This window comes from Lonchura striata, chromosome 8 (genome assembly GCF_050655825.1).
Source record: "Lonchura striata isolate lonStrDom1 chromosome 8, ASM5065582v1, whole genome shotgun sequence".
NCBI classification, from domain to species: domain Eukaryota; kingdom Metazoa; phylum Chordata; class Aves; order Passeriformes; family Estrildidae; genus Lonchura; species Lonchura striata.
Genome location: NC_140710.1, coordinates 14666668 through 14681566, shown reverse-complemented (window position 1 = coordinate 14681566; position 14899 = coordinate 14666668). Strand labels below are relative to the sequence as shown.

The 14899-nt window shown below is 43.2% G+C and overlaps 2 protein-coding genes across 2 annotated transcripts; both read left to right on the top strand.

Annotated features, from left to right (window-relative positions):
- The first annotated feature begins 149 nt into the window (after nucleotides 1-149).
- On the top strand, nucleotides 150-5898 carry BCL10 (BCL10 immune signaling adaptor). Its single transcript, XM_021529959.3, has 3 exons — nucleotides 150-282; nucleotides 2286-2574; nucleotides 3617-5898. The coding sequence occupies exons 1-3, from the start codon at nucleotides 199-201 to the stop codon at nucleotides 3982-3984; spliced, it is 741 nt and encodes a 246-aa protein (XP_021385634.1). The 5' UTR covers nucleotides 150-198; the 3' UTR covers nucleotides 3985-5898.
- Nucleotides 5899-7256: 1358 nt separating this feature from the next.
- On the top strand, nucleotides 7257-9746 carry C8H1orf52 (chromosome 8 C1orf52 homolog). The gene is made up of 3 exons (XM_021526821.3): nucleotides 7257-7560; nucleotides 7648-7855; nucleotides 9033-9746. The coding sequence occupies exons 1-3, from the start codon at nucleotides 7303-7305 to the stop codon at nucleotides 9116-9118; spliced, it is 552 nt and encodes a 183-aa protein (XP_021382496.2). The 5' UTR covers nucleotides 7257-7302; the 3' UTR covers nucleotides 9119-9746.
- The last annotated feature ends 5153 nt before the right edge of the window (nucleotides 9747-14899 follow it).

The window sequence follows — 14899 nt, the reverse complement described above, 5'->3', positions numbered from 1 at the left end:
GGTGGGCGGGCCGGGGGCGGAGCGTAGCGCAGACCCTGAGCTCCCATTGGGGCGGGGCCGCGCTGGGGCGTGGCCGCGGTTTGTCCCGCCTGGGGGCGGGGCGACGCGCCGAGGCTGAGCTGCCATTGGCGGAGGCGGGCGGGGGCGGAGGCGCCGCCCCGCGCGGGTTTCCCCAGCGGCGCCGCCGAGGGTTCCGCCATGGAGGGCCCGGGGTCGTGGGCGAGCTCGGGGGGCGCGGGGCGGCCGCTGACGGAGGACGAGATGGCGGAGGTGAAGAAGGATGTAAGTGGCGGGCGAGCCGGGGGCTCGGTGCCCAGGCCGGGCGCGGAGCGGCGCGTGGGGCCCGTGCGCGGGCGGGGGAGCGGAAGCGCCGTGGGAGCGGGCGGGGGGCCGGGCCGGGCCGGGGCCGGGCCGGGGAGTGTCGGGCGCGGCTCGGCCCGCCTGGGCCCCCTCGCGAGCGCGGGCCCGGGGCCGCCCCGTCCCCGCCGGGCCCCGGGCCGCCCGCCCTGCGCGGGCCCGGCTCCGGGGCTCGGCTGCGGCGGTCGCCGCGCCGCTGCCTGCGGGACCCGAAGCTCGGCTGGGAGTGTGACTGCTGCTCCTGCGGCCAGGGAAGTGAATTCTTAGAAAGCGGGGATGTCTTCGTTAAGTATCCTTAGATATTTTATATTTTTATTGAGGCTTATTGTTCTATATTTTCCTGGGTTTTCCCCAGTACTTATTCACTGTTGTTTGGAATCTGAGGGAAGACTTCATCCTGATCCATTCTGGAATAATTTATCTCAACGTGAGACTGGGAAGCAATGCATTAACAACTTCAACAAGTGATTGCTTAATTTAAAAATAAAAAAATTAAAAGTAAAAAAATTTACTTTTTAATAAAAAGTAAAATAACAGTTTATCACTTATTTATTGTCTATCCATGGTTCTGTTTGTAATTTATAGTGTCTTATGTTTGATTCATTGGGGTTTTCTTACGTTCTCTTAAAGTACAGTAAAGACTCCTTGCAGCTTGTTTTTTTCTAGCTTTATGCTTAAGTGATTTCCTTTTAAATGCTTTGTCATAGTTTTGTGAGACATGTTTTTCAAGCTAATACTCGTTTCCACAGGCTGATACTGCAATAGTTGGCATTGGGTAGTTACACCAAAAAAGGATAAGAACTACTTGAGTCAGACACTGTAGGTATAACATGACAAGTATGTTTGTCTGGGTCAGTGACTGAACCCGCAGCTGCATCTCACAGAAGTGCATGATTGTCACTTCAGCCCTTGATCTTACAGGTATAGTACTTGGAGGAGAAAGGATGGAAACCTTAGGTAGAAACAAATAACCTTCTTTTTATCATCAAAATGCAGTCCCACAAATCTGACTTTAGAGCTTCTGCAGTCAGATTTTAAATGTTGTGGCTTCACAACTGACTCGGCTCTCTCAGGGCTGTTCAGGAGACTTTGATGGGATCTCTGCAGGCCACGGTGCTGTGTTAGCAGAGTCACTGTCTATGACAGGGGACCTCAGGAAACTAAAACTAGCAAGGACATCTTGATCTGGGCAAGCTGGTCTTGAGGAAGAGTTATAACGTTTGGAGTCTTGCAGTTAAGAGCTGAGAAGGATGAGGGTGAGAATCACTCATACAATGGAGTAGGGTTGCAAAAGACTAAAAGCAGCCACTAATGTTGAGAGTACGTACATTTATGGATGAAAGTGCATTTATCTTGGATGTCAGTAATTTGTTGAACTTGTCAATAGTGTAAATAAATAGGTTTAAATTTTGTAAATAAATAGGATTATTTACAAACCTTTTGAACTGGGAGCATATTCATGCTGTTGCTTTGAGACTGCTTTTGCTCAATGTACAGAAAACGTCAACAACTGCAGTATTTTGGAGTTGTGCCTCAAGGATAACACATGTGGCAATCAGATGACCAGTGAAAATGGGTGTATTTGTAGACAAAGTGAGTAGGTGCTGTTTGGTATAATTCCATTTTTACTTGATTGTTTTGAAACGTGCTAACCTCAGACCTTATGTAATCGCATTTTTTATAAGCAGTCACCATATTTTGTAACAAGCATTGGAACTCCTGAGTTCAGTCAAAGAGTTAATGAAAGTGATAATTAGGTAACAGTTTTTTTTAAATTTTTTTTTACACTGAGAAAAGTCTCAACTAAGTAACACAGCAGCAGCTTTAAAAATTCTTTTGCTAACATGTATCAAAATCATATAGGTTCCAACTACAGGGTTCTAAGTAATTAGAAATGTTGGCTAATACTAGTTTGTTTTGTTTTTCAGGCTTTAGAAAGGATGCGTCCTTACCTGTGTGATAAAATCATAGCTGAGAGACACTTTGATTACCTGCGTTCTAAGAAAATACTCACTAGGGAGGACACAGAAGAAATTTCTGCTCGATCTTCCAGTAGGAAAAAAACTGGGAAGTTGCTGGACTACTTAGCAGAAAATCCAAAGGGACTGGATACTTTGATTGAATCTATCAGACGAGAAAGAACACAAAACTTCCTGTTAGAAAAGATAACTGATGTAGTGTTGAAAGTCAAAAATGAAAAGCTTGAAGCTATTAAAGGTAACAACTTTTTAATAATGTTGTGTAAGATATAGGTTTTATTTTGAGGGTCTGCAAAATTAAAATCCAAAACAAAAGTCTTCCTCTGGTATTTGGAACAACATGTTTGGAAATATCTCCAGTTTGCATTTGAGATCCTAGTGTGTGTATCCTGGTTTTACCTTTTTACTATCTGAACACATCCACCATAAATAACAAGTAGCAAAAAAACCCCTATTGTGTTATTATGATGGATAAAGCTGTCTTCGTATTTCAGTTTTGCTTTTCAAAAATGGGTGGTTATCTTCCATCTTTCATTTCTCTTCAAGGTATTTGCTGCAGTGGCAGGATGCTCTGGTTTAGTTAAACTTTGTGCCTCAGCAGAAAATATACTAGCAAATGCAGCTTGAGGGAGTTCCCCTGTATGCCTTCAATGCCACAGCTTAGAAGTAGACCATGTAAATACATGTGGGTGTTCTTCCATACAGGCTTAGAGGTTTTGTTGACACCCAGACCTTGAAGTGACTGTGTGTACTCATATTTTAAGGCAGAGAAAAATGTATAGGCTTTCTACACCAGAAGTGTTATTTCCCCTCCACGCCCATCAAAAGGCAAATAAGGAAGAAATATGTTTTAACCATAGCGATGAACGGCCTGGGGTTTGCTCTGGCTTCAGGTAAAATAACCTTGAAATGCTGTCCACTTTGGAGCAGAACCATCAGGTGAAACTCTTAAAAGTTTGAAGAACACAGTGAGAAAAATCTAAAAGAAGTTGGACCAAAGGGCTAAAGTGACTTTCTAAAATGAACTTGAAGTTACAGTGCATCCTTGTCAAGTCCTAACTGGTACTGAGTACAGAGAAACCATTCACGTCAGCCTAGATAACCTGCATGTTGGTTTTTTAATTTGTCGGGAATTCTGGGTGTCACAGGTGAGATGAAGGGTGAGTCTGTTAAAAATATGGACAATTGATTTTTGACAGTCTTACCGATACTAAATCAGAGCACAGTTTAAAATGTCCCCATACTGTAATTAAATCCAGTATCTGTTTTTTTTGTCATAGGTTTAAGCTGCAGCACCTGTATGACCTCACTGTATGGAGGAACAAATAATCTTTCTAGATCATTTTCTGATGAATCAAATTTTCTGGATAAAACAAAAGACAAAGAATCTACCCAGATATATCACCCAGAAGAAGATTATAGCACTGCTGCGTTTGTGTCTGCTGTCTCTCTTCAGTCAATGAATTTACCAATTGCAGAGATGGGAAATGCACAGTGCAGTGTTTTCTCAGCCACCCTCCCAGGGCCTGGAGACCCTGGTGCACCCCCACTGCCCCCAGAGCTCCAGTCAGACCAGCAAGAGCCATGTACTAGTTCAAGTGACAATTGCTTTTTGCCTTTAAGATCACGTTCTGTTCAACCACAGTGAACGCGGTGACTTTTAGCTGTTCATCCAAATGATTCTGAAACCTTATGGGATGTCTCATAAAGGCTAAAAAATGTTTTCAAACTCTTAGAAAAATTGGAGGAAATAATCTATGCAATTTCTGTTTTAATTTTGCAATTGTGTGATGCTGGATGTGCTTGACTTTTTTTGTTTGTTTTGTTCTTTAGGGAACTTTTTTCAAAGTATTGTGGTGTTATACCAACAAATGTTTGTTTTTTAAACCAATGTGTATAAGATTTCACATTTAGTTGCAGATACTTTAGCTGGAATTATAGAACAAATGGGGTTTTGGGTTTTTTTTTCTGCAGAAACTAACAAATCAGTTTTTATTAATGTTTCTGTGATGGGTGAACTGGGAAAGATGGTTAGGAAAAGTACTGAGTATGGAAAAAAATCTGAACTCAAAACTTAAGCTTACTTACCAAAAAGCTTAAACTCATTTACCAAGTTAAATGTTTCTCACTAGGATAAATTCTGCTCTCCATGTGTATGTGTGCTGCTCCATTTGCAAAAAGCTCACAAATCTGGCCAAATCTGTGCTTATTAGCAAGGAGTTTCTTCCTCGTGTGAACTTTGTCCTACTGTTACATCAAAAGGCATCAGTATCGCAAATATACTTCTGCAGGCCTCAGTCTATTCTTCTTGTATATTAGTTAAAGATTCCTGATTTGAGATGCACTTTAAATATAAATTCTCTTTAGTACTGGAAGAGGAATGTAAACTGCTCTAATGGCATTGTGAGGGCTGTAAGAAAACATTTTTGTAGGATGCTATTAAGGAATAAAGCTTGTATGCTTTGCCCACTAGGGAAGTGCAGGAGAAGTTGTGTGACACAAACGTGTACCTGAAGGACTCTTGGAAATATGGCACTTCAAATACCTCCTCTTCAAAGCAGACAGACAGGTTTACATTTCAAATTGTTTAGAGTCAAATGCATTTTAAACTGTTTCAATATGGGAAGGTTCTCATTTCTTGCCATCATGTAACATACTGTATTCCTCTCATACTCGAATTATGGCCTACCTTTTGTGCACATGCCTATAACAATTTCAAAATGACATGATGGATTCTTAATTTGACATGTACAGCTGTGTTCTGCAGTACTACACTTTACAGTGATGGGATGTTTTCACTATATCAAAGGGCAGGTTTGTATTTAAGGCCCTAAATTATTTTGGCTCTCATACCATGTATAGCCATGTAATGCCACAGCATTGCATACCCAGGTAATGTTACTAAACTGTTCTCCTTTTGTGCAGACAGGCCACCTGCAGGACCTCAGTATAGTCTCTATAAATTGTTTTTTACTATTACTCTGGTTTTGGAAGTAGATTAAAATAAAATGCAGTGTTCAGCTACACTCCATTCCGAGTCTGTGAACATCTTACATGTGAGAAAGATGTGTTTATAAAAACCCTTGTTTGTCTAGAAAGTGAAAGTGCTTTTCAGTGGAACTGTTTTGATTAGATGGCACTCTGGAAATAAAGCACCTAAATATGCAAGCCACACTTTGTTCTTTAGCATGAAATTAAGGATAGGATGAGCTTCCTCTCTTCCATTGACTTGAATTGTAGTTGGAACGTCTAGAAAGTGATTTGTCTAAATGCCCACTGTAACCACTTAAAGAGCTGTGCTTAGGCTTGAGTCCCTTCCTGGGTTCTTGTAGAGAAGGGAATGAACAGGGTTGGCCTTAACAGAGAAAATGCACCAGCTCAGGGTGGAGGCTGCCTTGCTGCTCCCCATCCTGCCCCGTAGTGTGCAGCCTGCAGGGACCACTCCCAGCAGAGCCTACGAACCTGAGACCTTGAGTGAATGTATTGTCTTTTCAAATGTCAATAATGTGCATTTTTAAATCGTATTTTTATCATAACTTTTGGAATAAATTCTTTTGTATAATTGCCTGTTTTTCTGTCTGCCTCTTTCATTTTTAAGATGTACAGGTTGCAAGAGCAGCTCATGCCATTACCTTGATGTGTGGTTTTGGTTTTGTGTGCATGGGAGGCTTTTGTTCTTGTCTTTTTAGAGAAGTTTGTCTTTGGTGGAAAGGCTGACTTAATGAGAAACGCCTGTGCTGGTAGGACTGCACTCAAGAGCAGTCTGTAAGGAAAACATGCATATGAAATCAACAGCTCTGCTGCTTAAGTAGTTTCTGCAGTTCGTGACTACTATTACTAACCTGATTCTTAAGTTTTTTTCAAATTACTCTATAGCTCAACTTCCTACGGATGTAAGAAAAGTTGCTTCCAGCCACGCTTATCTTGATTTCATTCTTAAATTAAGATATTTATTAATAGCAGGGGAGAATCAAAAACTTTGAGTGCTGAGAAGCATGACTCAGAAAAGGATTTGCAAATGCTGCAGGCACTGTGGTGTCTCACTTCAGTGGTTGTTTTCATTGTACTTTGTGAATAGGGCTTACTTCAAAATAATGACATGGTATTGATTATGAGAGATGAGGGGAATATGGTTTAGTATCTTTACAGTAAAGGAAGTGATCATAGTGTAACCAAAACCCCTTCCTCAGATCTTATCCTGCCTCTGGTAGTATAAGTGATCTGAACATAGAATCATAAAATATGCCGAGTTGGAAGGGACATGAAGACACCCGAGTCCAATTCCCAGCCCTGCACAGGACATCCCCAAGAGTCACTCACACCTGAGAGTTGTCCGAGCCCATCCTGAGCTCTGCCAGGCCGGTGCTATGGCGGCCTGGGGAGCTGCTCCGGTGCCCAGCCACCCCATGGGTGAAAAAGCTTTTCCTGATACCGAGCCCCAACCTGCCCTGACTCAGCTTCACCAGCATTTTAGCTGAAGCACTATGTATGTATGGGTCAATCACAAGGGAGGTCTAGTACAAACTTGGTCCAACAAATTTGAAAAATCTCTTTTGGCAAAGATACCTCCTGGAGAGGCGATGATCAGCGCTGTGTCTGCCCTAGGTTAGCCGGTGATCAGGCATTAAGGAAAACATGTTTGCCCTCCACTTAGGCCTGCAGGTGTGAAAAGAGAGAAATGAAGGTAGGCTCGGTTTCGTGTGTGATTTCGGTGTCTGGTCACTCCGAGGGAAGCACCCCGGCTACAGCGTGAGCCCGCCGGCCCCGGCGGCGCCGCGTCCCCGCTCCATCAGCCCTGCTGCTCTGCCGCCGGCCCCGCCGCTGCTCCGCCGGCCCCGCCGCTGCTCCGCCGGCCCCGCCGCTGCTCCGCCGGCCCCGCCGCTGCCCCGCCGGCCCCGCCGCCCCGCCGGCCGGAACGCTCGGCGCGGGCGCGGTTTCCGCGGGCGGTGCGAGGCGCGGCCCCGCCATGGCGGCGCAGGGGGAGGACCCGCTGGGCTATTTCGCGGCCTACGGCAGCTCCAGCTCCGACTCGGAGCCCGAGGAGCCGCAGCCCGACGAGCGCCCGGCGGGAGCCGGCGCGGCCTCGGCGGGCACCCCGGGGCGGCCGCGGCTGCCGCCGCCCGACGAGCTGTTCCGCCGGGTGTCGCAGCCGCCCGCCTTCCTCTACAACCCTCTCAACAAGGAGATCGACTGGGAGAGCCGCGTCCTGCGGGCGCCCGAGGAGGTGCGTGGGGCGCGGGGTGAGCGCAGGCGGCGCCGGGGCCGCGGGGCCCCCGGGCCGCTGTGACGGGCGCTCTGCTCTCTCCCGCAGCCCCCCAGGGAGTTCAAGGCGTGGCGGAGCAACGCCGTGCCCCCGCCGGACACCTACAGCCCGCCCGAGCCGCCGCCGCCGCCGGCCGCCGCCCTCGACATGGCCATAAAGTGGTCCAACATCTACGAGGACAACGGCGCCGACGCGCCGCGGCAGGCCGGCAAGGCCAAGTTCCTGCCGGACGAGGAGCAGGAGCGGCTGGAGTCGGGTGAGGCCCTGGCGTGGGGCGGCTGTGCTGGCACGGGAGGCTGGGTGTGCTCCAGAGCCCTGGAATTCCCTTGGATTCCTCCCTGCGTGCCCGGGGCCCCGGGGAAGCTCTGCCGGTTGCTCCTGCCCCCACTGCGCCCAGGGGCAGAGCGCTCTGGCCGCAGGGGTGGGTGCATTGCCCTGCCGCTGGTTTGGCTTTCCTGGAATCAACACAGAGCTCGAGCTGTCTCTGCTCCTCTTCCCCACTGACATTGGCAGGGAAGCATTAGAGTCTGTGGCACTGTAGCTCTATGAAACCAAAAGGTTCAGTCACGGCGCTGCTAAAACAGAAGGGTGTGAGAGCTTCAGGTGCTGCTGTGTTGACCTTAGTTGTAGGTCAGATTATTTTTACAACATTTGGAAAACTTGGGTCCAAAAGAGGAATCAAATAGGATGTCCATGGGACAGATTACTGAAGAAAATACTATCCTTTTCAGTGTCTATGATGGTACAAGCTGTAATGGTAATTTAGGAAGTAAAGAAATATTTGATAGGTGGGAGGAGTTTTTGGGTTTTTTTAATTGCTGGAGAAAGAGAACAGCCAGGAATAACCAAGAGAACAGAACCAGAAGAAATTCTGGGCTTTCAGAACACACAATAATGTTTTCATTCATTGGTAAAGTTGGCAACAAAGCTTTTCCAGAAGAAGGATTTGTTTTGCTGTCTTGCCTGTTTTTTTTGGTTCTGGGTGTTCTTTCCCAGTAGCAGTTTCTATGTCTTTTTCTGTGTTTTCTCTGTGTTACCCCAGCCATGCATTTCTCTTAGTAAGCTTTCATCCAAAGGAAGAAGATAAAAGGTTAATTGATCTTGACATTATTTCCTGCTTCAAAAATGTAATTTTCTAGCTTTTTCTATTAGCTAGTCAAATAATATTTTTGTTAGAACAGGTATACTGTACAGTAGCATAAAGCCTCTTTTTAGTTACCTGCAGTGGTTTGTGGTAGTAATAAGAAGTAACCATTCCTGTTTTGTCCACATAGTGTCTACATTCCAAAAGTGAGGATGTTGTCAGTTAATGCTACAGTGCCTTTTTTTCTAGCCATCTCAGATGTGATTAAGTCTGTTGTGTTAAGACAGGATGGTGTTTAAGACAAAAAATGACTTTGCTGACTTTGATTAACTCTTTCTTTTATTTAAAGATGATGAAAAAGACGATGAACCAGCTTCTGCTAAGAAACGTAAAGTAGAATCTGGAGAACAGGCAAAGAAGAAGAAGAAGGTATAAGCAGGGTGTTTTTGATTTAGACATAATGAGAATTTCAAGAAACTTGGATTCCTCTGCTGGAATGAGAAACCAATACGTGTTTACTGCATTTCTCTCTTGGGTAGGGAATTTTATTTCTGTAGTATGCTTGCCTTTTGGAAAGCACAAAAGTAAATGGACAGTGTTGTGGTAGAACTTGTTTACTGAACAAAATTTAAACCTGTTTATTAGAAACAAGGGTTTAGATGAAAAGATCCATTGCCATGGATACTTGTGCTCATGCAGGTTACAGGGCTTTGCAGTATTTTGTTTATCAAGAAACCCGGTAACGTGCATTTTTCTGGACTGACTTTTCCATTGTGTCAAAACCTTTTATAAAGGAGTATATACTAAAGATTTTTTAGGTACTGGTCTGTGATATGTTCACATAATGTTGTTTTTAAATATATGTATAGACTGCAAATAGTCACTGGAATAAAACTACATTTGAAAACCTCTGTGGTATAAATATTGCATTGCATGCTTGGTGAATAGGAGCAATGAATTCTGTATTATATGCCATTCATTGATGTGTGACTTAACAGATTCCTCAGGGCTTTTTTGTTCAAATAAATACATAAATACAAACTGAAAAAAAATGGACCTAAAATTTGGTTTAATATTTTATCATTATTTTGATGTTATGAGATCTTCATCAGTGAAACGTGAGACTAACTGATGGAGGGAGAATTGTAGCATGTAATGTGTTCTTCCTGAAACAGAAAATAGAATCAAGATATTTATGTGGACAAAAATTTTGACAAAGCTGTGATAGAGTCGTTGCTGCCAAATTGTATTTATTTCAGTACAAACAGTTGGTAGTCTTCTCAAAGTGCTAGCCAGTATATGTTGCATTTGTGGTATGCTGCTGAATGGGTTTTTGTGTCTGTATATGACAAGGTACCAGCTTGTACTGGATTGGAGAAAAGGTTAATGTATATTTTCAGATAAAATTCTGTGCCTTAGAAAATCTGCAGTGAGATTAGCACCTGCTAATAGGGGTTTATGTCATTAAATTTTTAATGTAAAAATGTGTGGTTTCTATTTTCCTTTTGTCTTGGACTAGCTTTACTTTGGAGAACAGATTCTGCATATATATGTGCTAATATGATGTTAGTGTTTTTAAGTGATTTTAGGAGATTTTTTTTAACCTCAGTATATAGAAAAGTGAATTAATTTTCAGTAATATATGATGCTGTTAAGAAGTTACGCAGTTCTGGCCTTGGCAGTGTGATAATGTTTTCTCTGGACCCTTGTCTACCTGCAGACTGCAACTGCTCCTTGCCAGTTTCACAGGCTGTGGGGCCAAATCTGTGATACTTGACACAGCTGAGGGTTCCCTGTGCCCACCTTTGCTAGTGCAAACCCAGACATCAGGCACTGTCCTAGCAAGCTGCAGGATGAGGGATACTGTCATGGCAAACTCAAAATGCTCTGTCTGCATTTTTGAGTCTTACAGGAGTTGTGTTTGCTAGTGTTGTGCTCCTTGAAGAGTGTTACAGCTGAAAGTTAATGTCACCAGCTCTGGAAATAGGATGCATTTCCATGACTGCTGTGACCATGGAGGCTTTTGTCCATTTATTTTTTGCTCTGCTATTCCACAAAGCAGCTCAGGAAGTTACGGTGTCAATTGCTCCTTTTGTTTTCAGACCATATGATATATGTAATATCCAGTTTTCTTGAAGTTTACAGCATCTGATACTGACTTTCCAAGGAGAAAACCAGCATGTCTAGCCTGGGAGAAGAACAATTGAATTTTTTGGAGATTGAGGGAATCTTCATAGTAAGGAGAGACCACAGCAGCTTCCCTGTTCAGGAGAACTGGCACAAAAAACTCTTCGCCTTTTTCTGCAGTAAGACATCTGAAACAAGGTTGTGACAGCCTGTGTGAAGCTGAATTATCTGGGCAGATTGGTTCTGTAGCTGGGAGCTTTTTTGGTAGAGATGCTTCAGTGCATCTTCAGAAAGAGATGATGAGAGAAGTGGTACAATGCTGGTGGCTTATGAAGCAACTCAAAAGACTTCAAGAAACAGACTTAGAGGTTTTCTTCATGTTTGGGTAGCTAATAATGAAAATTTGTCAACATGTCAGGCACTGTGAAATGAGAGTAAACACCAACTAAACTTAAACTGATAGCTCAGATGTTCAGAAAATCTCTGACTATAGAACAGTTTATCCTGGATTCTCTTTCAAGGGAAGACAGTGAACATACTCAGTTGCTGACAAATGGTGAAGATTGCCTCTGAAAATTAGTGCTCTTTTAACTCCTCATTCTACTGTTTTTATGATGAATCAAATTTGATGACAATCATTATATATATTGGGGAAAAAAGGCAGTAAAATTGCATACAGATTTGATTTGAGGAAATTCTCTTAAAAATTTGTCAAAGCCAGAAAAATAACATCTGGAATGTAATTCATGTGCAGTGAGCACACTGCATTGCTTCAGATGCTGGCACAATAGCAGCTGCAGTACTTGGCTTTCCTGGAGACACAGGATGATCTGGAAAAGAAGAATTCACATCAGTATAAAAGTACAGCTGTTGAGGGTAATGGCAGGCAGTGCTCCTTCCCAGAAGAGCTGACAGGGAGGTTGTGGCAAAGCATCCCTTTGTTACTGTGCTGTTCCTGTTCTGGATGCAGACTACTGCTCTTGAAGTGCTGATTCATTTACAAATAGTTTGTGATAAGCTTTAGTGCAGCCAGTATGAAAGTAAGTCCAGAGAAATGTAGTGTGTTCCATAAAGAGCAATTTATTTTGAACCTGGAGTCAGCACAGGAAGAGGTGTTTTTATCACTGGAGAGAAAGAGAAGCTGTGTAGTGCTGGCTCAGCCTGGTGACAGAAAGCTCCTTTGCCAGCTTGCTAACAAAAAGATGCAATGCTTTCAGTCACCAGCAAAATAAAATTCGGATTTTCTTTTCAGGCTTGAAAAGTTCTTGTTCCTGTTTATGTGTTAACTTGCTCATTTTTTCCAAGCCCCTTTGGCCACTGGTCACAGATATTTGTGTTTTTGCTTTGGGTGTGGATTGGATGTGAGAACAGTGCAAGACTGTCTTAAAAGCATGGAAGATGATTACAGCTGAACTGTGTGTTCTTGTAGGATAATGGTTGTACCAGTTGAAAGAGACTCTGGCAATGGCTACAGCTGTGCAGCATTTCCATTTTGAGAAATGTTAAGGACAGCCACAATTCCTCGTTAGACTGGAAAAATCTGAAAGGTTGCTTTCCCAATAGCTGGATGAACCCCAGGACCCTCAGGCCTGGACACAGGCATGGTGCCCTAGAGATGAGCTTGCTGACAGGCCAGCTGCTCGTGCAGCAGCTGAGTGGGAAGGGCTGTCCAGGCATGGCTGGGAGCAGATGCCAAGCCCTGTATAATTCACGGAAGGGCAAATGTTGCAGAGGAAAAGAATTCTCAAAAACACTAGCATGAGATGTGATTAGAAACCCTTGAGCAAACAGAGGCACCTTGGTAAGAAATCTGATTCCATTACTGCCAAAGGCATTTTCTGGCTGCACTGACTGAGGTGAAGTTCAACAAATGATGTAGAAAGAGGCAGTGATTAGCTGGGCAGGCTGTGGCTGTCTCAGAATGTCAAGAGTGAAGCAGAAGCAGGATTTCTGTACAACAAAATCTTGGCAGAATATGGAAAATTGCTGAAAAGAAATACTGTGTTTTCATTGCATAGGTTTCCTGTGAGACATGGGAATCTCAGAGAGTAGTTCTGTTCTGGGACAAGCATGTTGGTAGCACTGGGCTAGTTTCTAAAAGTTTAAAAGTCATATAATTAGGAACCAAGAAATAGCAGGAATAAACGAGGGATGAAAATTGCAATGAATTAGTTTTTTACGCTGAGAGTATCAGACCAAAAGGAACATCATCTTCAGAGGAGTTCACAGAATTTGTGTCACTTAGAAATGTGCAAAGATCAGTTTGGGGCTGGAAGGCAGAGTTACTGCAGAGATTGGAATGGGTTTGTTCTGCTGGTTCCTTTGAACTGTTTTCTTCAGGGCACTTCTGAAAACAGGAATTTTCAGGGAAGCCTGTGCCTGTGGAGCTCGATTGATGTAAGAATGCAATGAATTCAATGAATGGAGATAAGCATTTTAGTCCTTATCAAATAATTTTATCAGGGCTCTTCATTTAGAAGATGAAGTGGTCTTCATCTTTAGAATGCTTTAGTCTCGGTAGCTTCAGAAGACAAAGATAAATTTGCTTTGCTGTAGCTGTGAGCAGCAGCACAAAAACTCTATTTTCTTGTCTTCTAACAAAGTAAACTTGTTCTCTGGAGCAAACCCTGATTTTCCATCCCTTCCAAAGACTTCTCCAACCATATGTTTCTTGCTGCAGATGGACTAATACAAAAACAAATACAGGATTAATACAGGGTAACCCCAGGAAAGTGTCATGGGGAGTTAAACCACAGAACTTCTCAGGGGAGGATTAACACACTCTCCTCAAACCAAATGCCCAAACAACCCTGCCAGCAACAGGCCCACAGCAAAAGTCACTGGTAAGTCTCTGTTGGAAGCAGAACATGGTCCAGTTTTGTTAAAAAAATGACCTCTCTGACACATGCTGGTTGAGGGGAGTTTTGAGGAACCAGGCCAGGTAATTTCACTTCTGCTGCAGAATCACTGCTACTTAATGAAGACCTAAAGAAGGGGTTTTATTTACACACACAAAAAAGTTTTTAGGCTTCTGATCTAGAAATGTATCACTTTCTGTGGTAATCCCTTCCTTAGGACTGATAAAATTGTATTTTGTGAGACTAAGAGCTTGTATGTTGTCTGGAATGTTTCAGAGTTGTATTATTTACTGCAATTACAAGGTTGGTAATGGCAAGGACTAGTTTAAAACATACTGTTTTAATAGTTAGGAATACTGGGGTTTGTACAAGATCTAAGGTTTGCTTACCATTAGTGACTTGTTCTCGCAGGAATATTTATGCATGGCTCTAAGGTCCTTGTAAAGAACCTGTATCTCTGGCAGCTGTGTCACCATATCTTTGGCAGTAGTAATGAAATACTGCTTCCCCTTGAAAACGTACTCTTTTTGAAAAGTATCTCTATAAAGGCTGCAGGTTTTCCAGCTCTGCTGCTCCAGCAGAGAGCGCTTTTGTTGCCGTTGGCACAGAGCCTGTGGAATCATCTGCAGCTCAGCTCCCCTCTACAGAACCCAATTTCCTTCTAATTTTCTTTCTAATGCTTGGTTAAATGTCTCTTGAAACAGAACATGTCTATTTTGTTTACTTTCTTGATATCACCTCTAGACAAAGGTGTTTTAAACAGCTTTTGCACTGTAAATTTCACACGATTTTTGAAGGTTGTGTGGGGCGATTACCATAATCCTATCTCTTTAAAAAAAAAAAATCCTTATATTGATGGACCATGATGAAAATTATTCGGCACACAATTCTAGTTAAATGTGTTTGTCTCAACAAAGCAGTGAAAATCAATGTGAAAATAATGAATAGTTAAATTGTCATGCTAAATGTCTATTTCAGACAAACTACTGAGTTTCAAAGTTTCTAACTTAGAAGAGAAAAGCTCAAAAAAGGGGGTTTTGATCTTGTGCTTAAAAAAGGTGTAGTTGGTTTAAATTTAAGAATACTCAAGAAAAACACTTCTTTCTGTAAAATAAGAAAGTGAGGAAGAATTGGCTTTGAAAAGTTGCATTTTTCTTATAATAGCATGGACTTCTAACCTTCTTTCATGGAAGGTTACAAAAATAAGGCTGGAATGTGCCTTCCCAAGGTG